At 40.4% G+C, this 26,539-nt stretch overlaps 1 protein-coding gene across 1 annotated transcript in view; it reads right to left on the reverse strand.

Moving 5' to 3' along the window:
* Positions 1 to 25,661, reverse strand: part of STAB2 (stabilin 2) — an 80,921-nt gene extending 55,260 nt beyond the window's left edge. The window contains exons 1-17 of the mRNA XM_054282014.1: positions 25,545 to 25,661; positions 23,222 to 23,355; positions 21,965 to 22,080; positions 17,323 to 17,408; positions 16,417 to 16,486; positions 14,583 to 14,678; positions 13,502 to 13,627; positions 11,861 to 12,057; positions 10,985 to 11,118; positions 6,123 to 6,256; positions 4,507 to 4,589; positions 3,713 to 3,862; positions 2,658 to 2,801; positions 1,793 to 1,855; positions 1,556 to 1,675; positions 906 to 959; positions 130 to 210 (exon numbers count right to left, since the gene is read on the reverse strand). Of these exons, the coding sequence (XP_054137989.1) occupies positions 130 to 210; positions 906 to 959; positions 1,556 to 1,675; positions 1,793 to 1,855; positions 2,658 to 2,801; positions 3,713 to 3,862; positions 4,507 to 4,589; positions 6,123 to 6,256; positions 10,985 to 11,118; positions 11,861 to 12,057; positions 13,502 to 13,627; positions 14,583 to 14,678; positions 16,417 to 16,486; positions 17,323 to 17,408; positions 21,965 to 22,080; positions 23,222 to 23,355; positions 25,545 to 25,628 (1,872 nt within the window). The 5' untranslated portion in view covers positions 25,629 to 25,661. The remainder of the gene's footprint in view (positions 1 to 129; positions 211 to 905; positions 960 to 1,555; positions 1,676 to 1,792; positions 1,856 to 2,657; positions 2,802 to 3,712; positions 3,863 to 4,506; positions 4,590 to 6,122; positions 6,257 to 10,984; positions 11,119 to 11,860; positions 12,058 to 13,501; positions 13,628 to 14,582; positions 14,679 to 16,416; positions 16,487 to 17,322; positions 17,409 to 21,964; positions 22,081 to 23,221; positions 23,356 to 25,544) is intronic.
* Between the last annotated feature and the right edge of the window lie 878 nt (positions 25,662 to 26,539).

A 26,539-nucleotide genomic window follows, 5' to 3' on the forward strand; every position in this document is an offset into this window, starting at 1 on the left:
TTAATGGTAGGTGGGAATGAGAAGTTGAAAATTCCTCTGCTAATGCCTCCCCTGTCCCTTTTCATTGCCCCTGCATGCAAAGTTGCCTCAATCAGAGTGAGCTGCTCCCAGGGCAGGGCTGTGACTTACAGTGCTGGTTCTGTTAAAGTGAATGAGCTGCTCTGCCATGGTCCTGATGTGCTCTATGGAGACAAGGCTGGCAACCTCTAGCTGAAATAAATGTAAATTGGTTGAGACAAGTGTAATAGCATTACTCTTTTCAAACCCAGATTTCACAAGAAAGACTTTCTTTGGGGAGAGGAAATTATTATCAATGTGACAATTATTATCAATTGACAAACCAGCTTGTGTAAGAAAGTGAGTGCCATTAAATCATGGCTGAGCTTCCTGGTTCCTGCAGGTGAGGACCTTATTGCTCAAAAGAATATTAATTTTCCTTCCAATTATAACAACCAGTCTAATCAAATTTTATACTTTTCTCTAAAAATAGAGGGCTATTTTTGTATAGAGGGCTGTTTGCATCCACAGATCATTGTGGTGGTGCTGGTGCCATGAAGGCACACGTGGTTCTCATGTTCCCACTCTCTGTGCTGGGAGTGACCACCTCAGATTATAGAAATTGAGCCTTTCTTTAAGGATACAGACACTTCTTTCCTTCCTTCTCCACAACAGAGATTGGGGTGGGGATGAACTTCCCCCCAAGAAAACCAAGGGGCTTGCTTAGAAAATGCAAAAACCAGCTCTTTCTGAAAAACAGAGGACTGATTTTAGCAGAATAGGCTCAGAGGTAGCTCAATTTTAATGGCAGAAAGTTTTTCCCCTGCTACTCATGCAGGAATCCTGACAATGCCCCTGCCAGTGGCTCCTGTCCCTGCACCCTGGGCTGGCAGAGCAGCTGTGCTCACCTCAGTGTTGGAGACAATGTGATATCTGACCAGCTCCAGCAGCTTCCAGGAACCCTGCCAGGGCACAGAAGAGACTGTTTAACCCAAAATGAGCCTCAGAAACCCAGTCTGGCTTGTGGAGTGGACATGGGGGTCAGAACAGCATCACTGGCTGGTGCACCAGAAACCTCTGGGTCAGTGTTCAGCTTGTGGCAGGCACCCTGGCATTCCACACCCTCATCCCTACACCACATTTTATTTTGCCATGGGCCTTCCATGGCATGGATCTGTTTTGGCACAGGCAGGAGGTGTCCAGGGGATGGGATACCAATATCCACCTCTGGGACCCCACCAGCAGTGCCTCCCATCCATTGTCTGTTCCCACCAAGGGTGATGCATTTCAGGAGAGGTTTTGGGGCTGTGCCAAGGGTCTGTCCAGCCTGTGATGTCTGGGCAAAATCAGAGGACTGGAGGCCTGGTGTAGAGGAACATCATCCCTATATGTGATGAGAGACTCCAGATCCTCTTCCTCTCTAGGTGTTTTGATCTTTAACTGTTAGAGACGGCTTTCAAACTTGATAGGAGCTAATTCAGATCAACACTGGGCAATGCATTTATGAATCTCTTATCTCTGCTATCTGAGAAAGATTTGGCTTATGGAAACACTGTACCTCTGCAGAAAGCAGGTAATCCAGAACCTCAGCTTTCATGTTACTCAGAGCCTTGTTGCTTGGAACAAAGACTGTGTAAGCCTGGTTGTCCTGCTGCAAATCCACTCCTAGGCCAGTTTTCTGTTTTGGTTTAAAAATAAAAGGGAAATTACATATCAATATTTAAAAATAAAAGGGAAATTACATATCAAGAACATCTGAAAGTAGCCTTATGTAATTGCTTTAATGGATCCTTACCTCTATCAAATATGTAAATTGGCTGCATCTTCCATTAGCCTGAAGTAATGACATAATAGTTTTCTGAAATAGGATAAAAGTAAGATTTGTTTTAGTTGGGAATATGAAATAAGTGCCAGCTCTTATGAGACATTTCTTGAATTACTGTGTGAATCTCAGTTGTTACAGGTTGAATACATCTCATTTGGGGGCCTGGTAGTGCTTGGAAATGATTGAGATGGAAGCACTTTTTTCCTGGTTCTATGCTATAGCATATAGTTAGATTTTGTCATTTTTTGTCATTTTATAGTTAGATTTTGTCATTTTCCTGAAATACTGGGTGGTCACAGAAAACACAGCTCTATGTGTATGGGGCAAGAGTTTTTATCTCTTCATCCTCAGCACAAAAAAGGTAGAGGAGTAAAATATTTGAAAAATACAACATAAGGAAGGGAACTTTTAAGGAAGCATGATAAGCTGGGCACCAAAACCCCAAAGCATTTAAAATCACAATTTATTTTTTTTTTTAATATTAGCCTTTGGGGGGAGAAATCTGTTATCTGTACAGATGTTCCTCCTTTTAGTGTGTGATTCTGGCATTCAGTGAAATTCACTGATCACGACTGCAAATTTTCCAAGGAACCAACCAGATGCGGTGAGAACATCCAAACCCTCCGTGGTCCAGCTTGGCAGAAGGGTGAATTGGGTCTGTTTTCTGTGGAAACTGTGTCCTTACCTTTCACTTTGAATATTGCTTCTGTGGCTGATGTGCAAGGGCTCAGTAGAGTTTGTTTAATATTTGTCAGTCACCCTCCTTCATCTCCACAGCACGTGAAGCTATTTAAAGAGAAATTTTGACATTGCATGTCTGTAACTTATGGCTCACCTCTTTGCTGCTCTCAAATGTTGGCTCCACGTTGTCCATGGCTTTGTCAATAATGTGCAAAATTCCATTGGAAGCAATAATATCCCCCTGCAAAATTTTTCCTTTCCCCCTTCCTCCTTGGATTCTAATCCTTAATTGATTATCCTGAAAGAAACCAGGCAATGGATGGTGAATTCTTTATTAGGAAATGACAGCAGAGTGTGTACACAGGTTGAATGTACTCTAAGACCCCTTCTTGTTGCCAACACCTAAAAAATTTAAATCTGGGGAGGTTAAGATTTCTTCCAATGCTTATCAAGGAAATGGAAAAAAATCCTTTGGATAAGGATCATATTATTTTGCTTCAGGACAGCAAAATTCAGAACAGAAACAGAGGCAGGCCCTGAGGAGAATTCAGTGTACCTGAAAGTGTTGTGGTGACTGCTTGTAATAAAAATCTGTCAGGAAATGATTTAAAATATTGTTGCACTGGAAAGGTCTGCTCCTATTATCTTGTGGGGCTCGAACCCATTTCCTTATGTTCAATGTATATTCAAAACAACAAAATGTTGCTGATTCTGCACTGTACTGAAGCCTTCAGGAAACAAACAGGGCTCAGACAGCAAGGATATTTTCCTGTTATAAACTGAGTGTACTCATTGAACATACAAAATAGATATTTCTGCTCAGATGCCACTGATCTACTGCAAAACATGAGAAGTACTTGATTGATAAGAATTACCTATTTATTAAGTAATTAAGTAATTAAGTACTTATTTATTAATATGAGAATTATTGATAAGAATTGATAAGATTGATAAGAAGTACTGCCAAGTCACTCAGCACTGATGCATGACTAAAGGTAACTTTTTTTTTTGCTGGTTTTAGTGGGAGCTTTGATGCCAGGGAGGTTTCAAGTTTGATTTGAACTCCTTGTATTATGTGGCCATGGCTGTGGTTTTTCCTAATTCCATTTATCTTCACCCTGATGTCTCCCTGCAGAAAGATCTTTCCTGCTCCTTGTGAAGGGAACAGAGAGCAGTATCCCTGCTGTGGGAGGCTGAAAAGCCACTTACCTTTTCTCCCTTTGACATCTCTCCTGACTTGCCAGTCAAGGTATATATTACATTAGCATTAGTGAAGCTAGTGATGTTCAGTTGACCTGCAATAATATGGAGTTTAAGGAAGTACTGGGCTTTCTGTTTATTTTTCAGAAGATCCTTTACCTAGAAAAGCAGAGGAACAGAAATTTATTTCAATGCAGGCTTTATCTAAAAAAAAAAAAAAAAAATCACGGTGAATGCTTTTTTGCTCTCTTCAGTTGTTACATTCTGAAATTACATATTTTATCATAAAGTGAGGTGATGGGGTCTGAAAAAAGTGGAGGCTCTCTTGGTTTTGGTTCAGCTCACATTTTACCCTTATGTCCCTTCATGAGTAGCAGCTGCCTCCAGAACTGTCCTGATGTCAGTGGAGGGTGCTACTTAAATGTCAGTCTCTTTTTTGGTTTTTCACTAAAACCATTATGTTTTTTATCCCCCTTATGTAAAAGGTGGCCTGCAGGCCTTGCTGCTGACAATTCAGATCTTAATCCAACCCCTGGCTCAGCTGAGTGAAAAGACTTTGAGCATGGTCATGTAAGAAAATCCAAAACTTAGCTTGGGCTGTGACAGTGTTCCACCCTAACTCACCAAATTATTTTGTTTTTCTTTAAAGTGGGAAAAATGCAGCCTGAGGCCCTAGATTTAAATGTGACTGGAAGTGTCCTAGAGGAAATCATTTGTATCTGCTGAATCAAAACACAACACAGATGAGATTTCTGCAGAAACCAAATCCCCCAAATGTGAAACCTTTCCTCTTGTTTACTTACATTTGTGCCTCTGAGTCCCTTGTTTGTTGGTACAAGCACAGTAAATGGTCCCAGAGTGCTCAGCTGCCATTCATAGGTATTTTCTTATGAGAAGAGGGAATAAAAAAAGTTTAAATGCCTATTGAAAACCTCATTTGCCAAAGGGACTGTGCAAAGCTGTGAAGGGAGAATAAGCAATAATAGTATCTGATTATTAAATATTAATTTAAGGTTCTAAAGTACAAGCCATTAAAAGGTGAGAAACAGACGGGGATGTGAAATACAGGTGCTGCTGCACATTTGACACAAAATGAGGCAAAACATTCAGGATGCTTCTGGCAGCCTGGATTCTGTGGCATGCAGGCCAGAGCAAGGACACAGAACCAGCAGCTTCTTTGGGGAACATTTAAATCAATTCACTCTCTATGGGGTGAGAAATATGCAGCTGATAACCTGCTGGTACTGCAAATATCAGATAATCAAAACTAGATGCACTGAAAGTTAATTAGGATTCATTTACTACTCAGAGGCTATTTCTGTATCCAGGGCAGCAGCAAGAGAGACCACTGGTTCTGCAGCTGAAGCATTAAATATTTCTGATATTCTAGAATATCAGAAATATTTTTTTCTAGAGGTATAAAATCAGAACTGAAAAAATCTTTACAGTTGCTACAGGTGTATTGTACAGAGAATGTATCTCAAAATTAATATGCTGTCCTACAAAACATCTATAAATTCTTAGCTTTTGAAAGACACCAGTGTGAAGTTATTATATTTTAAGTTAATTTGGTTAATGGTCAGTGTGTCTTTGTAGCTTCTGGCAAGTGGGTCATGGCACATTTATGTCCAAAACTTAACCAAAGCGCATGACATCTGGGTTGTTGTTAATTCATCAGGCTGGGCACTTTTCAGACTTGTGAGGAGAAATGCACAGAGAAACTGCACCTGAACTCTCAGTGCTGAGCCAATGGATATTGATCATCAGCACTGAGCATGAAAAGCTCTACCAGGTTTTGATCTTGGCCAGCTATGGGGGATCCTTATTCCTTCGGTTCAGGAATTAATGATCTTTAGTTTGATTGCTGGGCTCTGTGGGACTGAGCAAATTATATTAAAGAGAAGGATTTCCCCCCCCCCACATTTACAAGTTAAAGTCCAAGATCCAGCTCAATTCTAGCAGTGTTTGTCCATACCTCAAAATTTTGGCCATAGAGAAGATGATGAAGGCTGTTAGGTTGTTCAGTCCACCAGGTAACTGGGAATGCCAGTGTTTTTGGCAGACTAGTGTGTGTCATTATAGGCCAAATCTCATTTGTCCAAAACAGTGGAGGCAGAAGTGGGGTAATCCCACTTGTTACTGTGGGGTGAAATCCACTGGTGATGTTAAATGATGTGTGAGTGGTTGTGGAACAGGTTTAGCACTTCTGCAATATTCTTGCACTCTGCATTCATGGTGTGAGGAGCAGAGCAGCTTCAGGTGGTCTGAGGGGCTTTGCAGTGGGGCAGCATGTGTGCTGGCATGCTGTGGGGGTCAGACAGGCAGGATCAGCCCCCTGCGCTCTGCTTGTTGTTCACTTATTCTCTGAACCTCCACAGCCTCCCAAAAAACTCACTTTTTACCAAACCAGGGCACTCACCCATGAGCAGGAGGCTGGATGTCAGCTTGCCCTGCCACTGTCCTCCCACTTGTGCATTCAGCTCCTGGAGGCGCTCCACGATGTTCCCGTGGCACACGAACCCATTCCCCACAGAGCCCTCCTGGCACGTGCACCTGGGGAGGGATTGGGATTGGGATTTTAGCTGTGCCTCTCAATAAACTGGCACCAGGTGTCACCTGCTCCTCCTCTGAAGGCATTTCCAGGAAACACTGGTGCACTGGGGTTAATTCTCTGCTTTTGCAAGCTGTGAAGTGTGTTAGTGGGCAGGAGACAGCAGTGTCTGCCTTGCAGGACCTTGGAATAGAGGCAGCAGTGTCTGTCCTGCAGGACATTTGAATAGAGGCAATGTGCAGCCTCTGTTTCCAAAAGTATTGTGGCTGCTGGAGCCCAGAAATCTACTGAACCTACCCGTAGGGGGATAGAATATAAGAAAATAAAGATGGTACAGAGGAGTTGTAGCTCACACCCCGAGGAGTTGCAGTTGCACTAACTACCCCTGAGGAGTTGCAGCTGTGCTAATCACCAAAGATTAGGAACAGGCCACAGCTGTGCCCAATAATGATGAGTGGAATAAAAGAGTGGGTTAAGAGAGCTGGAGTTTTGTTGGCTGTGCTATAAAGAAGGAGGAGTCAGTGCTGCGAGGACATGCCCATGAGAAATCACCAGGAAGGTATGGAACTTTTGCAATAAGATATGAACACCTGTTCTGTTTGTGGATGAGAGAGCAGGGAATAAATGTGTCAGGTGTGGCTCTTGCAGCAGAGAGTCTGTTTTGTGAAGAGCTCACTCATGGGATTTGGTAAGATTAATGGCAGTTAAGGGAGGTGATAGTGTAGCCACATTTCTCTTCACAGAGAAAAGCAAGGTGCAATTCTTCCCAAGAATATTTCTGAGATTCACATTCTCTGAGCCTCAGAGAGAGGAAAAAACAATTCATATCTCATTTGCTGTGCCCGTGTTTGTGCAAAAGTAGAATGCAACGTGGAGATTGTTTACCCAAAGTGATAGTGTTTTGTTTCCTTGGCCTGTTAGGGCCAAATATGTATATGTGTAGGGACTGTGGGCTGACAGTCACAAGATTTTGTGCAGTTGTGTGCAGAGTTGAGTGCCTGGCAGATTCTGTTTAGATGTAATGTAATATAGTATACAATAATATAGTATAATAAATTAATTAATTAGCCTTCTGATGAGATGGAGTCAGATGCATCATTCTCTCCTCCTTGTTGGGGGCAAAAATATCCACTGTAAAATAGCAGCTCATCAATCCTTGCAATTGGTTTTGTAGAAAAAGTTTTTTTGCTTTTAACACAATAAAGTGGTGTTTTTTTTACTCTGTCCTTTAAAATGCCACCATTTTGGGCAGTAACACTTGTACTTTTAATGTTTTTTAGTTTTTTGGTTTTTTTTTTCTTCTGCTGCAGCACAAAATCTTGTGTTTTTTTAGATGTATGTGTTGCTGCTGCTGATGTATGTGTTGCTGCTGCTCCAACACACCATCTTAAAAAACACATTTTTTAGATGTTGTGTTGCTATCTCTTCTGGAAATAGCATTTTATATGTAACACCCTGTGTGTTTTCTGGGGACTCCAGCCTGTGGGGGTGCCAGTGGGCTGTGCCTGGCCCAGTACTCTGGGTGTCTAAAGCAGACTCTGGTCACAGTGCCCATGAGATGGACAGACAGACACTGGATTAACAGTGCCCTTCCCAATTAAGTCTGCAGCATGTTCAATATTCATATCAGCTCTAACCACAATGGTTAATCTCTCTGGATGTTTTTTCCTACCGGCATCACTGGAGAAGGAACATTACTATGATGCCCTTTCTATAATTGCTCATTTGCATGTGCTGGTTGTTAAAACCTCACCCCTGCCCCTAACACCCCACAGCAGCACCAGCCAGATGCCAGACCCTCTCCTTTTCCCCATGCATGGTCTCTGCTGCAGCTGTTTCTCCAGTGAGAGCAATGTTATTGGGAAGTCCCAAGTCCCTGCAATCTGGGGAGCTGCATACAGGCTCAGAGGAGCATTGAGATTTTGGCCAAGAGTGTCAAGCTTTGACTTTGTTCCTGGGTAAAAATGGCAATCTGAAAGCAACCTAAATTTTTAGGATGCTATTCTGAGGGTGAATCCACTTCTTTTTAAGGGGATCTCTTGAGCAGAGAGAGCATGACTGTGGAGCCTGGATGAAGGGTTTACAGCTGGGAGAGAGGAGCAGCTGCTCCTTGGGAGCTGATCCATTGTTTCTGGTGGGGCAAATATTGCTGAATTGCTGTAGGTAGCTCCCTTCCCCTTCTGAACAGAGAGGAAAACAACTGAGGCTTCAAAGGAGCTGAGAAATAGCAAAGTAGAAAAAAGGAACTACCCTTGAAATATGGCACAAATCAGATCCAGGTTTCAAAATAAAGCTCTCCTCTCTTTTTCATCCAATGTTCATAAAGAAGCAGGTGTTTAAAAATAATGACTTTTTGGCTATCATTTCTGGGGGCACAGTGCATTGCAGAAATGCCTGCATGGTTTGAAACTTCTCTCCCGAGGACAATACTGCTCATAACTGAGTGGGTATCCAAGTGATATTGTTTGGATTTGTGTGCCAAAGGAAAGCATTGAGCAATTACAGATTAGCAACTATTGCATGGGATTGAAAACTTCAGCCTGTGTGCTTCCTCCCTCTTTCTGATGGAGAAATTGACTTTCTGTGGCTCTGTGGCTGGGCATGGGGAAGGGCCAGCAGGACTGGAAAAGATGGGAACTGTCACCACTTCAGCTTATTCAGGGAAGAAAAAACTCTATTTCTCTGGAAGAGGAAAGCTCAGCTTTCTGTCTCCATTTTACCAAAACCCTCTATAATATGATAGAGTTTTGGTTTATGAAGCTACTAATTTCACATTGAAGACCTAGAGGAAAAATAAGAGTGGCATTAAGAGAAAATAATGGAGTTTAACTGGCAGTAGAGCAGCTCTCCTTGGGAACCAGAGAGGCTTTGATCTAATATGCAGTGTAATTCTGCACTGGTTGGAGCTTCATAGCTCCTGGGCAAGGCTGAATGTGATCACTGTGCTGAAGCTACAACAGAGAAAGGGTCAGCACTCATTCAGGAAAAATCTGCATGGGAACATAAGACAAAGGCAATTGTGATTTTTGAGGAGTTTGCTGTGTTATAGTCACAAATCAAATGTTTGGGGTTTTTAAATCTTTGCCTGTATGAGAGATTTATTCCTGTACTAATAATTTAGTTCTGGAGAAAGTAGAACTGTCTGTGTGAGGAATAATAATAGCACAACTGTATGCTTCAAAAAAGCAAACCAAAACAGAAATAGAAAGGAAACAATGCAGTTTTGTGGCCTCTGTTATAGCTCTGTGTTTTAGAAAACAAACAAACAAAAACAACCAAAAAAGCCCTCCCAAAATACACTTAAAATCTGAGATGCAGCCAAAATGCAGTCTGTCACTTATCAGATCATATTTTTTGTGCCCACAGTTACAAATTAATGTTTTTCTTTTTAAAGTTCCTCTTTCATAAAAGCATTTTCCTTAGCTCAAGTTCTATTTCAATCCCACTCTATTCTTCTGTTCCTTTTTTTGCCATTAAACATCTTTAAATAGATGATGTGCAGAGAATTTTTATTGTTCTATTCAGTAATAAATTTTTAATTTTCCCATTCTAAGATTCTCAAAACTTTCTCAGCTTTCAAAAATTGTTTTACAATGGTGAAACAGTGACTAATTAGGGGAAAAAAAACCCTCCTGATTTGGAATTTTATTTCAAAATATCAGCTGCTGTTGTGCAGTATGGTAGTACTCTATACTAAGTGTTGTGTGAGTCTGTAATGAGCAGTTTGAGTAGCATGTTTTGCTGTAGAAGAGAGAGAGGGGATATTGTAGATAAATTTCTTTGAAATGCACAATATCTGATGCAGAAGTGATGCTGGTTTTACCCTGCCAGGGAAAGCTGCATGATGAGACAAGGGCTGGCAATGAGAATATTCTCCTGAGAGAATGCTGTCTGTACATGGATCTAGGTGATAATTTGTTCCTAACTTACAATAAATAGCCTTTATTGTCCTTCATGTTCAAGCTCTCAGCTCCCAAAACCTGTTATTTCAGGCACTTTGACCCAGTGCCTGCCATCAGGCTATAGAAACATATAAACCAAATTCTGTGTTTTAAGAGAGCTTTGTAGAGTTTAGTGCCACCTGTGCCTTTTTCCTAACATCCATGCACAGCAAAAGCCAAGTCTGCCAGAGCTTTTGCAGTTTCCCCCTTGCTGGACTCGAGGTTTTTAGGAATCTGCTGGGGTTGGTGTTGCTTTCACAGCCCGGGGGGGGGCAGATTCCCTGGTTGTGTCTGAATTAGTGCACTCACAAGGGGCAGGGCTCCAGTGCTAGCCCATAATTAATGCTGATTAATTTTCAGCATGCTGCCTGGTGTGTTTCTGGCCCACACCAAGGAGCATTCTCCCTGGCAGTGCCCAGGGAAAGCATGTGCCAGGGACTGCTGCCAAGAGAAAGTTACTCTGTTTTGGAAGAGACTTTAGCTGTGAGACAGACAATGCTGCTTGCCCTGAGGAGGAGAAAAGAGGTTTTGGCCCCTTTTATTTACTAGTGTAGAAATGACCTCTGAGTGCTTTAAAAATAAAACTTAATAGGTATCAGCAAATGGCCTGCTGAAATCTATCACTGTGTTAATGGCCCTAACCCCATTAAATCTTGTGATCTGTCCTTGATAAAGAAGCCATTAAAGATAACTTCAGGAGGTGTCCATCTACAGGATTTGTTTTAGCAGCCTATTTACTGGGGAAGGAGGGAGAAACTATGGGAAAGTTTCAAAAGCAAAAAGGCTCACGTGATCTGTCCTGGTGCAAGTGTTAAGCATTTGGCTTTTTTGTGGCAGGTGTTGTTTGTTTCACAGCTGTCCATCATGCTGCAGCCTTTCCCAGGTACAAAGTTGGTATAATGCTCCTTGCATTCACAGTGGGACTGAATCAGAAGGATGAGAGAGGGGAGAGAAAATTAGCAGTGCACAAATTGTGGATTTCAGCATAATTTCTGAAACTAGAGCTTGAACACAGTGTCTTAGCTAATTACCTGGTGTGTTCTGAGACAAATATAAAGCTTATATTTGTACACACCAGCCTGTGTTTCAGCCATGTGCACTTCACTGAGACATGGCCATGAACTGCTAAAGACCCCTGAATGATCAAGTCCCTTTTTGGCTCTTCAGGGTGTCCAAGCAAACCAGGCCTTTTGAAGCCTTGCTTTTTTGATGGTGGAAGTTTTACACACAAAAGTTGGAGGCAGTTCCCAACACCATGAATAATAAGTAGTCTTTGTAAAGTGCTGTTCATTGATTGTTTTCAAAGACTCAGATTGCTTCTTTCCTAAACAACCCAAATTTAGACATGTTTATGTATTACCAGTATAAGGACCCTGCTGGTTTTATGAGTCCCGTGTGTCAGAAAGACAAAATTTAACTGGGAGAAGATTTATTTCAGTTGCCTCCATTTTGGGGGGGCAAATCAGGGTCAAAATAGTCCCAGAAAAAACAACACTATTGCCATCTCTATTTTCAGAGAGGACCTAAAAGGACTCCCTCCTGGTCAACAGCAGGGTTTAGGGTAAAGTTAAGAGCAGCATTTTAATTCCTTGGGAGCTGTTTCCATACCCCCATGGCTTCTTTTTGGAGAGGAAGCATTATTCCTTCTTGGACAGTCACACTGACCTTTCCTGGCCCATCGTAGATGCAGGTGCTGGACTGTGGAGGGCAGCCCCCATGTGCTGCCTGGCAGGGGTCTATGGGCAGGCAGATTTCACCATCCCCTGTGTAACCTTCTCCACAGGTGCATTTATGCTGGTTTGGCCCCAGGTAAAGGCAGTCGGCATTAGGATCACAGACCTTGCTGGAGCATGGGTTGATAGCTTGTGAAAAAAGGAGAAAAGTAAATGAGTCATTGCCCACAGTTCTAAATGTGAAGACAAGGGTTTACCAGAGCACCTCCATGCCAAACAAAGCCTGGGCAGACTAAACTTTTCACAACAGCCAAGTCTGAAGTGCTGTGGCCACGTGGAGATGGGAGGGAGGAATTTGTTTATGCTAACATAGCAACCAACTGTTTGCTTTTGAGCAGAAATGATCTCTTAACTTGGCAGATCGAGTTATAAACAGATTAAAGCATGTAACGTGCTCATTAAAATATCACAACTATTTCCTTGTTCTCTGGTGGGTTTTAACTAGAGAAGGTCAGGTGGGAGGTATGAGGTCTGTGCAAGCTTCAAGCACATGTTAGATCAGTTGGAAAATATTTCTTAGTACAATAGGCCTTCACTGTTTTCTTTCCGGTAGTTAAATGATATAATATCATCGGTTCAGCTCTATGGAAAGCTGTCCAGCAGGTACTTTAGTCTTCCAAGCTCTTCTGCTTTCAGGATGGCACTAGAACCTCACTAGTTATTTTCATGAACCATTTTTTTTTGAGGCAATAGCATTGCTTGTTCTTTTTCCAGATCAAGCAGTGCTTGGAGAGCATCTTCTCACACCTTTGTGTCTACATTAGGTTACAGTTAAGCAAATGTTGTATCTAGAAGATGGCATGCCCTGGAGACACCTAAAAAGTGCTGCTTCTCACTGTTTTCTCCTCTTTTCTCCCTTGATTTCCCTTCAGCTGAGACTGATCTGAGCCAACCTCTTCTAAATTGTGCTGCCAGCATCAGATTAAACAATATTCTTTGTTGCAATTAGTCTAGAAAGAAGGACTGGTACCATTAAGACATAAAGTGAGTAGGGAAAAGAAAATCTGGACTCTTATACAGTTAATTTGGGCAGTGAATGGCAAGTTGAGTCTATAAAGACACAGGTAAGAATTTACCTGTAGCTGGGATGCTATCAGCTTTGTTTCATGAAAAACAGGAAGGCCAAAATGAACTTTACTTGCCTGTAGGGCTTGTGCTTGCTGATGGAGCTGAGCTGTCACATGATGGATGCAGAATAAATATAAGCCTTGGTTGCTGTTAGGGAAAAAAACTCTGAGGCTGAGCTGTACCAAGCAGAGGGATGTGACAGCAGTGGATTTGTAAGCACTGATGACCCAGTACCCACCTTATGTGTTTCAAGGGGATTGACTAGTTTAGTCTGATTGCATTTCGTCTGCATGGACTGTAACTAGTTAGCAATTGGATGGATGGGCTTCTGAAGCACATTTTAGGATTTTGCTTCTTCCTGAAGGAATCTAGTTTGTGCTTTGGGATATGAACCCAAAAGAAAAATTAGATGGTGAGATGTGGCTCAAAAGCACACTCCATATCTGAGCTATAACACTACTGGTGGTGTATTTAAAGAACTGGGGCAGACATGGGCATTACTCACGTTGACATTGGGTACCGTCCCCATGGAAGCCGGGCAGGCAGGTGCATTCCAGCTGTTTTCCATCCTCCCCTGAGGCAGCACACCTGGAGTGGGCAGGGCACTGCAGCGCCTCACACTCTGCCACGGCTGGGGGACACAGGGGGACAGGTTAAGCTGTGCCTGCATGCTCTCAGGATTTGGGGTTCTGTGGAAACCCGGGGCACCAGGAGTACTTCTCTGCTCTGGGGTGCCCTGAGTCCCCGGGGAGCACTGACTTTGACCCTCATTCATGGAGAAAGTTTCCTAGACTTCAAGATAGACCAGAATCCACAAAAGTGTGAAATAGATTATAGAGAGTAGTGTAGCTGTATCAACTGGTGAGAAATTTAGGTTTTGGGATTTTTAGTATGTTGTGGATGGAAGCAAGATGGAGGGCACAGGGCTCCTCTTCTCACAGAAGCACCTATGAACTAACATTATATTATACAGCATATTAATCACCACCATCAGCCTCCAATGACTTAGACCAACATACGACCCAAACAAAGGCCTAAGGCCTTGAACATCCATTGACCAATCTCGTCCCCTGTGCTAGTCCTCTCATGCTGACTCCTGCCCCTCATTATCATGGCAACCCAAGACCACCTAGAACAAGAACCTGGGTTTCTTCTTCATGCTTCTTCTTCCTTCTTCTCCATGGGTTTGGGTGGCATTTTTTAATCGGACGGAAAAGTCCGCATTGCAGAAAAGTCTGCATTGGGGCTCTTTGGGATCAGTTATTGGGTTAAAAGGGAAAATAATCTAGGTGTCAGTTCTTAATTGCTTAGTTTAGTCTTAAAAGACCTTGTAACAAAATATTGTTGGCCATTTTGTGCCTTGCTGCCAAACTCATGGTAGTGAGGCAGTTTTACTGATAAGAAATAATAAACATCTGAGTCCGAATAATAAACATCTCAAGTGCCTTCAATCCAGACCCAGAGAAACTGATAAGGTTCAGCCCATGTTTGGTTGCTCTTGCATGACTAACCTGAGACCAATTCATGCTCACCAGTCCCACCTGTATCACAGCTGTTGAACACATCTCCTGTAGAAATGTACTTACGCTGGTCACAGAGGAGCCCTTTGTATCCAGACAAGCAAGTGCAGCTCCCGTCCCCTGCAATCCCACTGTTGCACACTCCATGAACGCAGTCACAAACTACAGGGAGAAATGGAATTGCTTTTTGAACAAGGATGGTGCTTGGAAAGCCATCGTTGCTCATAGCAAGGTGTCCTGGCTAGCAGCTCTGACCTGAGGGCCTGAATTTATAGTTGAGGTGATCAGTGCTTGCAGTTGCATACATCATAAATAGCACATGAATTTTTTTCAGCCCCAAGTCTGAAAATGTGCAGAACACACACTGTAAACACCAAACTGACTTGTTGCTATTGCCATAAAACTTGTAAAAATTTGGCAAACAATCTGAAGCCAAAATTGGATATAATGTGTAGCATAGACCTCTTTGGTATCAGTAACCTATTGCTTGGTTTTGTTCAACTCTGTATCTCTCACAAACCCCAAGAAGAGATGAGATTTAAGACTTTTTTTTCTCCTCCCTAAACAGAATTTATTTAGTTAAAAGCATAATTTATCACTGTAGAAGTCTCAGACTTCTTGCTTCCTGTAGTATCTCATTTCTGGTTATATTCTGGTTATAAACACACTGACAATATGCACACAAGATGATGCATTCACAGTGCAGGCAACTAAGAGACCCTTGAAAAATAATTTTTGAAGCCTTGAGTATTCTGAAAAAGCTTTATAACTGCTTGAATTATGGCAATGATGCTTTTTAAAAAGGACATTTAGAGTTACACTTGGGAAAGTCCAAAAGAGGAACAGAATTGTATTGCTGACTTCAGGTTTAAGCTGCAGTGATGTAGCACATCCTCTTCCCCTTAAAAACAAAGCTTGTGTTCATGGAAATCACCTGCACTAATTAATTAACAACTTTCTACCTATGTTAATAGTCATAATATGAAAACCAGGAATGTCTAAAGTATTACTGAAAAGCAGCCACAAATGAACATTGTTTATGTTTTATTAATTTTAGAACACCTGGAGGAGCTCAAATTTCTGACAGCTGAAGTTTAAAATATTGCTTAAATTAATATGTAATTGAATCCTCCAGTAACTTCTTGAAAAATAATTGCATTTATGATATTAAATGCATTCAAGTACCTTATTTTCATGAAAATGCTGGCTCAGTTACATTACAGTGTATCAACACTGGCATCCAGTGGACAGCTGGTAGAAAAAGAGCCTTTGAGCCATCAGTGGTGTAGGATTAGTGTAGAAAGACCGACACGGATTATTTTAATTGAGACCCTTTGAGACTCCTCAAAAATAACATTATGTAGATCTTCAGGGAAGAAAAGGAGTTTTTACTTTGAGATAAGCAACTATTACAACTTAAGAATAAGACTATTTAAATTTTTTCAGGCAGTTTTCTGGTTTTTCAGCATGATTTTCAGCAGGGGTCAGGAAGGTGAAATAGCAGAGACCATTAAGAAGCAAGCAAAAGTGGAAAATGTTATGTGCATATATGCACTTGTGATACATAAGCATTTTAGAAAGTGTACATGGCCTTAATGGCTCCTTCAGACTTCCACTTCTGATAGATGTGTGGCTAATCAGTGAATTCATCAACCACCCAAACCCCAAAACTAAAGTAAACACATCCTTTATCACACTTTTGACAGAACTGTGGATCTCCCTGGCACAAAATAGAGCAAAGAGCTCTCTTTCCTTTCCCCATTGTGTTCTCTGAGGCAGACAGCAGCTCTTACTGGGAACTCTTTGGGCCCTCCACCAATTTCACTGTGATTTCTTAGAGGCTGAATACAGCTTTCACCCCCTTCTTTTCCCTAATCAAATAAAGCGAGTTCAAATTTACCTGATGTGCAGTCAGGACCAAATAAATTGTCTTCAGCACATTTTTCACAGGCTGTCCCACCAAATCCTTTCTGTGAATTACACAACGGAAATCAAAACTTAAGTTTCTCTTCTGTCTCTGTACAGACAGATATATGCTTAGCAGGTTGAAAACAGCATCTTTTGCTGCCAAAAAAACCCCCATGACAGTTTCAATCAGTAGCGACCACAATCTGGAAAACATTGTCTTTTGAACAATCTTGCCCTCGCATATTTAAAAAAAATAATTTGTAGATCTTCAAATCAGGTGTTCTAAATATCAAGGTAACAATAAAGTACAATAATCAAGCCTAACGTACAAATCAGGCTTACAATTGTTGGGTTGTATTTTCTGGCTGCTTCTACCTCTGTCTCTTTTTCATATGTCCCCAGAAGAGCATTTTTCATGTGAAGTAAGGATTAACCAGTAGAGGGGGAGGTAAAAAAGATTAATTTGATTTTTTTATTAAAAATCTATTTGCCTGAGGTTAAGCACTATTACACCTTGCACTGTCAGCAAAGGAGCAATGTACGGGCAGTATAGGCCCATGTACAAGTACTTTCTATTTAGGGAAAAAAAGTCGCAAGTTTAAAATTTAAAAAACAGGAACAGAGCACAATTTAAAAAACAGAGGAACTCAGAACATCTGTCTCAGGAAGGCAAGGTTAAAGAATTTCTTAATAATTCCACCTGAATATGTTTAAGTCTGGAGAAATAATAATGTGAAAATTAATGCAATCCAAGCAAAAAATGAACTCCAAGCTGATCATCACTGCTGTTTCTGGAACATTTTCCCTTAACGTTTGTATAGAGTAGGGCATACATTACTCCTTAGGACAGCTTACATGCTATTGTTGATTTGGTTTTCATTCAAAAGAGAGGACTCACCTGACAAGTGCACGTTCCATTCCCAGCCATGCCCTGCGAGCAGTGTCCTCTCCCATTGCAGGGTGATGCAGCTCCCCCTGGACATGCTGGAAATGACAATGTTTGAGCCATCAGCCACCTTGCTGTGACCCTTGTGCTCCCCTTGCACACAGGTGACAGCCTTGGCAGCTGCAGGGTTTTGGGCTAAACAGGGACTCTGGAGCACAGCTGCTGTTTTGCAGCTGCCTGCATCTCCTCACTGGAATCTTAGCATCAGCAGAGACCACCACTGTCTCTTGTCTGGGAACTAAGGCTGGTGACTGTGTGTGGAAACCCACAGGAAATATTTCTCTGTCTGCTCTGGGGTGCCCTGACTCCCAAGGGAGCACTGACTCTGACCCTCATTCATGGAAAACGTTTCCTACACTTCAAGATAGACTGGAATCCACAAAAGTGTGAAATAGATTATAGAGAGTAGTGTAGGTGCATCACTTGGTGAGAAATTTAGGATTTGGGATTTTTAGTATGCTGTGGATGGAAGCAAGATGGAGGGCACAGGGGGTCATCCTGGGATTCTTCTTCATGCTTCTTCTTCCTTCTCCTTCATGGGTTTGGGTGGCATTTTGTAATTGGGCAGGAAAGTCCACATTGGGAGCTCTTTGGGATCAGTTACTGGGTTAAAAGGGAAAATAATCCAGGTGTCAGTTCTTAATTGGATAGTTTAGTCTTAAAAGACCTTGTAACAAGAGATTGTGGGCCATTTTGTGCCTTGCTGCAGAACTCATGGTTGTGAGACTGTTTTACTGATAAGAAATGATAAACAGCTGAGTCTGGACATTAAATGCCATCTCAAGTGCCTTCAATCCCGACCCAGAGAAACCAACAACTGGGATCCCCACAACTGTGGTCAAAGGATTGAAGAAAAAAAAATCTTTTATTCTAAAGTAGCACATGGTTTTGTTCCTGCTGGTCCACCTCTGCCACACCTGTTTGTGGCTAAGCTGTTGTTTTTTCTGGCGCAAGTGGAGCTTGCCTGAACACTCCTGTGTGTTGATGTAACTCTGATGGATTGATAATTTGCTCTCAGGATTTTATCTGTTGCTAAAGTAGGGTTTAATAAGCCTTTTTTTCCCCTCACCAAAAATTTTTTTTTGGTGGGAAATTTTTTTCTTTGCATTGGAAATTTTTCCTTTTCCCTGCTACCTTCATAAGACTGTGATAATTGATTCAAATGATCTTGGAAATTGAAATATCTAGGTATCTCACAACCAAATCCTGTCCAAGGGGCTGTGGTCACTAATCAGACTTGTGTGCCAAAGGTGTTTTATGCTCTTCAGTGCCTCTGGTGCTAAAACTATGGTTACAGGCAGCAGTACAGAAAGTGAGAGAGTCTGAACAAAAACCCCAGCCAGCAGGATGAATAAGAAAAAAAAATACTATACTTATAATTAAAAGAGTGTAATTATTTTGTCTGAAAGGTTTCGAGATTCAAATCTTTACTGAAAGATTGCCTACAGGAAATGTCTATTACAGTGGTTTTTAGTCACATCTTTCTGTCAGGTTTTCTCTCCTATAGGGATACCCTTATTTTTCACAATTGTCCTGCACCTCCTTGGAAATGATGTATTAACACTCTTCCATAAGCCTTTCCTTCCTGTGTTTAGATATCCCATCAAGTACCATAATTTTGTTGCAGGTGATGTCTAAATGTATCAAACTCCTACTGGCATCACAGGTACTCTGCTGTACCTTACTCGAGGATTTATTACTTATAAAGAGTCTCAGAGTTTGTTCTGTGTGGGTGGGGATGGACAACACTGGATTTATGCTCCCCCTGCCTAAATTAATCCTGATTTAGAGTATTTAGGTAATGTGGAAGTTTCAGTAAGAATGAATTTATTTGGACAGAGTGATGAGCAAATAAGTGGATGTGTATATGTGTACACTTAATTCCACTGAAAGCTTTGGCTTTACACCAGTTGTTAATATTTCTTCATTTATTCCTTAATGTAGTCTGAGGTCTACTGCATCTGCCTAAGCTTCTTTTGAAAAAACAATAAATTTAAAGATGAAAATTAAAGTGCTGTTTATTTCATACATGCTGAAATAATAACATGTTTTAAGAATTTAGATTAAATAATTACAAATTAAGGAAAGTAATAAATACATATCATTTAGTTTTTAAAGTGGCTTTTAGTGAATGTTGTTTTCTGGCTACCATATGACAGCTAAATCTTAAAGATTCATGCCAGCTGTTTAATAGTTGCACAGAATAGAAAAAAAATATATTTGCATTGATGCTTTTATTGAATGTGCAAGGATAGAGAAAACTCAGAGTTCATGGTATAATTCCTATGAAAAGTTACTTTAAAGTTGTTGACAAAGCAGGTTTATTTCTACCCTTGGCATTCATTCACTCCTTGTCTTCACTGCATCTTATCTCTTGTTTTGATACCAGCACCAAGGGACAGCTTTATCAGCAGTGGGGTAAATTACCAGATTGTTGAACAAGTTTGGCCAGGCAGATAAAGAGTTTAATGCAGCCAGCAGGGCCACAGGAGGCAGTGCTGGGACACTGGAGCAGGGCTGCCACCCTGGGGAGAGGCCATACCTTTGCTTTTATTGAGGATGCTTTCTGAAAAGCAGTAAGGAAGAGATGCTCTTGCTGATCTCTTAACAGCTGTCAGTGAAGGCCAAATCTGTGAATCTAGCCCAAAAGAACCTAAATCTGTCAGCAATTTCCCCTTCATGGACTTAAATTCAGCATTTTCCAAGTGTTATCAAATAGAGCCTCTTAAAAACTACTCTTCACCTGACTCCCTGTGAGGCCGAAGCACTGAGTAGTGCTTGAAAATAAGTATTTTTACCATATAATTTGATAGCATTAAATTTAGTATATTTCCTCTTGGCCTTTATTTTTTCATTGAACATTTCCTTCCCCTTTTTTCTTATAATCTTTTCTGCTCAGTTGGTCATATCATACATCTTTCAGGCTTTTATTAGGAGCCATGGAAATATTTGCCCAGAATGGGAATCTGTGCAGGGGTAGGGAGCAGCTCCTGGTGCACCTGAACTCCTCCAGCTGTAGTACCTGTGGCTGGATGATAGTGTTGAAAGGCTGTGCTCTTTCCCCCTGGATCTTTTCTGATCCACTGCTTTTCTCTTTTAGATTTTATGGCCTTTTGCAGAGGGATTGGTGGGAAGTTGGATGGCTTGGTGTGCTTCATGGGGAGGGAAGGGGACAAAAGATCTTTCATTCACACTGTGTGTTTCAGCATGTGCTATCATTTAAGGAAGTCAGAGTGCTGTCTAAGACCTAATTTTGTCCTTGCCATCAGATGATAAATGTAAAGCAAACCCCTAGTCAGGGATTTTTGCCCAGCCTCAGGAAAGACCGTCTTTCCTCCAAATATTTCAACTTGTGCCATATTCTATTACAGAGGTTGTGATAACGTAGAGATAACTATTTTTTCCCCTCCCAATGAAGGCAGAAACAATGCTGAGACCTTGATTCTTTGCTTTTTGGGGTCAGGAAGTTTGTCCAGAGGAAGAGAGGGCTTCCTTGCCTTGGCAGCCTCCTCCACACAGTGGTGCAGGCAGGGCTCTGGCTCGGGGGCAGGGGCTCTGATATCCCTCCAGAAATACTGATGTCCCTCCAGAAATTCTGTGTGGCTGCCCAGAGCACCCTGATCATGGCAGGATGAGCTCCTGGGCTGCATTTGGAGGTGGGGAGGTTAAACCACCCCACAAGTGACTCTCTTCAGGAGACATAACCACACACTGTGCACTCAGCTCTTTGCCTGGCTTTTCCCTTGAAGCTGCTTTCCTCTAGTAGATAAATCAATGTTGTGACTTATCCATTTATCTGGTATTTGCCTTTAGTACATAAATCTCTGGTGTTTAAATAACAGCATGGGCTAAAATTATAATTTTTTTTTTTTTAAATCTGTTTTGTGGACAAAGGACTTCACAGCCATTGAAACAGACCTTGAGGCCATTAACTAAAGGAGGAAACTGGGCAGGGAAACTTCCCCTGTGGGTCTGGATGCCCATCTTGGTAGCCTGAGATTTGATGTATTTGTGGAGATGCTGAAAAGCTTTTCCTGAGAAAAGGGGCAGAAGGAGGGGAGGCACTCTTGATTCCCTTGGTTCAGTATTCACATGCAGTTAATGAAATAGTTTCGGGTTGAGCTAAAAGGAAAGATCCTCCCTGCATCACAAAATCAAGAATTAAACTGATTTGGAAATATTTCAGATGCAGATGAAGGTGGTTTTGACCTAAAATGAAACATTTAATTTGTGGTTGTAAAATCTTAAGTTTTAAAATCCTTTGTGGTGGCCCTCCTGAACGCAATAATTTTGCAGGTATTGACTGCAATGATTTGTTTTGAAAATCTCAAAATCTAGGAGGTGCTCTGAGGCTCTTTTTTTCTAGGCTCTTTTTTCTGAGGCTCTTTTTCATTTTTCTCTGAAGTTTTCTTTGTAAATGAAAATCTGAATTTTAGCTGAAATTTTAGCTGAAAACTGCTATTTATTTATTTTATAACGAGCTCAGAGGAACAAACTTTTCGCAGCAATAGTTTGTGAAAAGAAGAAAAGTTGCTGCTTTATTTCTGTTCAAATTCTGTACGAAAATAAAACCCCAAAGCCCAAAACAACTCACCCATGCAGTCTGGGCCCCAGTGTCCCTGGCAGCACTCAGGTTGCTCAAATTCCTTCACACAACGGTGCCGACAGCCCGAAAAAGAAAGTGTATGTGTTTTAGTTTCCAGGTAATACCTGTGGGGGAAAAAAAAGTTAGAGCTGTTTTAAAATACTTGAAAGCCTCCTGTGGAGGGGGAAATGAAAATTTGAAGTTCTTCTCCTTTCAGTGGCAGACAAGAGAACTTTAAGCTTGGTTGCATTGATCTACCTTTTTTCTTCTTCATTAAAACATGCAGTGGATGTCAAGGTCTAAAAAGATCCTTGGAGCTGTTTCTTTTGAACAGTGTATTTATCTTCCCACCCCCAGCCTAAATACAGCCCATTTCTCTAATTTTTTATTTGAAACTGTATTTTAAAAATTGTTTAATATCAAGGTTCTTTAAATTCTAAGTAAGCTCAAAATTGTTATATTTTCTCTAAAGTAGCTATATTTTCTCCAAAATACTGCTTCTTTTCCCCAATTGGAATGGCAAGATATCAAATTGGTTTTGACATATCTCTTCTTACCCTTCATCCCCACAACTCCTTGATCTAGAAGTGTGAACAATACTTTATTTATATGATATATAAGATTACTATCTGAATATAGTATATAAATTTATAATATATTTTTGTATCATTCATATCAAGTATGCAGAATAAATATAGCAGAGACTATGATTCTATTCAAGAGAAAATCTATTAGACCATCAATAGCAATGTTTATTTTTCGTCTTAAATCACTTGCTGTTTAACTTCAAGCATCAAACACCCTGAATGCAGCGTGAGTTCTGGTGTTGGTGAAGCCAATGGTAAATGTTCATAAGAAAATTGCATGGACTAGACAAGTTTTGATGTGTATTAATATTCTGTAATATTAGAAACAATATTAATATTGTTTTACAATACTATACAATATTAATATTATCTTATAATATTAGAAAAACATTAATATTCATATTAGAAAACTAACATAAAGTATAATATTAATATTTATAACAATATAGATACACTATTAGAAAAATTCTTATTAATTATTATTACTACTATTAATAAGTATTATATTAATGAATAGTAATATGATAAAATAAATACAATATTAGAAGAATTAAAATATCAATATAAATAAATAAAAATAAAGAAAAATATCAATAAAAATAAATGCAATATTAGAAATATTAATATTAATTAATATTAAAAACAGTATTCATGAGAAAAGCTCTGGCAGAGGAGATACCTGCAGTCTGGTGTCCCTGTCCCATTGGTAATTTTGGTGTAACCAGCAGGGCACTGGGTGTCAAGGTTTAAAGAGCAAGGCACACATTTGGTTCTCATTCTAATCAGCAGCTTTTGGTCACATTGCTTCTTCACCTGCAATAGGAGCAGAATAATTAACAAGAAGGGAAAACACTACCCCAAGTGACATTGCTGAAAAATGACAAGTTTAACTCAGCTTTGTGCTCACTCAAAGCTCTTTTCTGTTCAGCAGGAGCTCCTTGTTTTGGAGCTAAACTAGGAAATAGACCACATATTCGAGCTTTGTCTGCACAAAGTATGTACAACCACTGCAGGATAAACCCTTCTAAGTGTAATATTTTTCCTAGCAGTGCTTTATCAACAAATGCTAAGTTTGTCAGACTTAAAAGCCAAATTACAGAGACAGCATCAACCTAGGGAGTGTTAGTTCCAAAGCTGCTGACAAGTGCCTTCCCCACTCAAAGGCAAAATTAAACAAGGTGTGGAGGATGCAAAATTAAATCAGCACCACCTTACTGATCTAAAGTGCTGTGGCTGGTATTTTCAGACTGGTGTCAAAGACTGATACCTTGCTTTGCATTCAGATCTGGTGGAGATTTTGGGCCTGATCCCACTACAGCACTCAGAGAAGAGCAGCCCCATATTTTTTGTTTTGTTTTGTTTTAACCTGTTTTTATGTGTATATTTTAAAGCAGTAAGTCTTTGCTGAACTGCATCTAATGTTGCCTTTATCTTCTTTCTTGTTGGTATTTGTAGAAGTAAGTTCCCCATTCACAAATGGTGAAAAATGACCTAATTCAGAGTATGATTTTTAAAAACCAACAGCATAACCCTGTGCAGCCCAGACCTTCTGGGCACTCATGGGATGCTGCAGCCTCTGCAGAACCTCACAGCAGCTCTGGGAGGGTACCCAGGCATCTTGGGCAGGAATTCCACAAGTCCCATGGTGGTTCTGGATGAAGCTCTCGCTCAGTTTTACAGCTGGGCATTTCAGCAGCAAAGTGTGTGAGGATGTATCACAGACACTGATAAGGAGATTTAACTCCATAACCTCAGAGCCACTATATGTGATTGCCACCTCCCACATAAAACCACATTTCAGCATCTATTTAGTTGTCAAATTTTAGTTTTCAGAAGTGCACTGTTGAAACCTGACCTGGGTAACATTGAAATGTTTGAAATCTTTTTGTTGTGTAGATGCTTTTCAGGTGTCTTTGAAGTAAGCATGTGACCTTTTCCCAGATGCGGGTATAAAGTGAATACAGCTTGAAAAGAAATTTGGTTGTCATCAAAAAGGCACTCCACAAAATTTCATTATTGGAACAATAAAATTAATTGGGTGTTTTGAAAAGGAAAAATTTAAATAAAAATAACTTCTGCCCTTTCTCTATCACCAGCTGTAAAACACTATTTGTTTTGGAATGGGAACATTATTTCTACTTTCTCCCAATTCCTCATTTTCCATTTTTGTTTTTAGAGAAAATGGAAGCAAGTTGACTTTTTAGTGTCTCTTCTTTTAGTGACTGTTTAGGTTTTGGGAATTTTTGGTTTTTTGTTTGTTTTTTTTAAGAAAAACATATTTCCCAGTACTTTTTGTACATTTCAGTATGTTTCCATTTAAAAACTGCAACCAAGCAACAACAATAGCAACAAAACACCTGAGTGTCTTCTCCCTTCCAATTCCTCTCTATCTTTTTATTTCCTTTTCTAAATCTGTTCTGCCTCTCTTCAAGGGTGATGAAAACAGATGTTGTGAAATTTCACAGATTCACAGTATTTGTACATGACAAATGCACCACTTCCCCAAACGTCTACAAACCCTTTAATTATGTTTATAACTTTGTGTTTTTACTTTACATAGCTCAATTAATTTGATTTTTATCCCTTACCTGTTTAAAATAGCTTTTCCTCCTTTTAGCTAGAATTATAAAAATTTATAATTTTTGCTATAGAAAAATTTCTGCTTTCATCTTCTGACTTACCAGGAATCCAAATCAATTTCTTTTGATAAATGCATCATTTACAGACTTTTACCACATGTGCCAGTTTTAGAGACTTTTTCAGTGTATTCATGCTATATCATTTTAGCCAAATTCTCATACAGAAAAAACAGATGCATTTCTGTTATTTCAGAGGAATTACTGAATTACAGATCTCTCAGGTTATAATTCATTGTCATATCCACCAGTGACTGTTAAAGTGGGTTTTTCTGCCATAAGATACAGTATCTGATAACTGTTCTCTCTATAACACAGAGTAATACAGACAAATAATAATCCATTATGTAAAAAGCTGCTTCTTACCTCGTCGTGGACTTGTGATGTCAAACAGAGTTTCATTGCAACCAAAAAAGCAAAAAAGAATAAAAACCCTGGATTTTTTTCCATTGTGAATTGGACTTTTTTCTTTCAGAGCCGTCCAAGGATGAAAATTCAAATTTTGACATGAAATGATTGTTAGAGGTGCTGTTTTTTCTGCATTCTCAGGCAAATACTTTTAACAGGGCTTCTGTCTTCCCCAAGGTAAATGAGTGAAGGATAAGGCATGCAGAGCTTGCCTAGGCAGGAGAGATTCCAGAATTCAGGGAATTTGCTGAAAGCTTTCACTGGAAAGCTGAATAAAGCCTCCCTCACTGAATGACAGGATATCCTGACAGGGCTCCCATCATTTATTCCTCTCTCTGGAGCTGCTGACAGTACAAACCCAAGGACACTGAACTGTTATGACAGAGGATGATTTTAGGTGAGCAAGGATAAGGGGCAGGAATAGCTACTGAGCTTCTCATTATTACAGTTATTTAACTGATCTAAGGGAGAGCAAAGGATCTCTGGAAGTTGGCTTATCAGCCCTAATAACATAAGGATAGGTCACCCCAATGTGGTTCTGGGAGAAGTACTACAGATTTTATCTCAGGAGGCCAAAAGAACCTCTTCCAGATTTGGTTAGCTACATAAAATGGGCATATTCTTCTCCCTTTTTGGTATTTTTGTTAAATCATTTTGACTGATTTTCTGGAGCTAAGCAGAAGAAAAATGATTCAGCTGTATTACTTGAGTGTGGTTGGGAGAGATGAATATTCAGATATTTTGAGTATTTTGATTTGCCAAAAGCAAGACTTATTCTTTCTTCTTAGAGTTTTTCAGCTCATTTCCAGTGCTGCTCTTTGCCACTGCTCTGGTCAGCCTTGTGCAGGTTCTCTCATGTCTGAAATACCCAATAATGTGGCTCCCTCCAGTTTGTCAGCTTTGCCTGGTCCTGGTCCCAACCTTAGAATTTTTTTCTGTCATTAGAAGGTGCC

The sequence above is a fragment of the Melozone crissalis genome, unplaced genomic scaffold (genome assembly GCF_028551555.1).
Source record: "Melozone crissalis strain CALT ecotype California unplaced genomic scaffold, PUWL_Pcris_2 ptg000033l_1, whole genome shotgun sequence".
In the NCBI taxonomy this organism is placed as follows: Eukaryota; Metazoa; Chordata; class Aves; order Passeriformes; family Passerellidae; genus Melozone; species Melozone crissalis.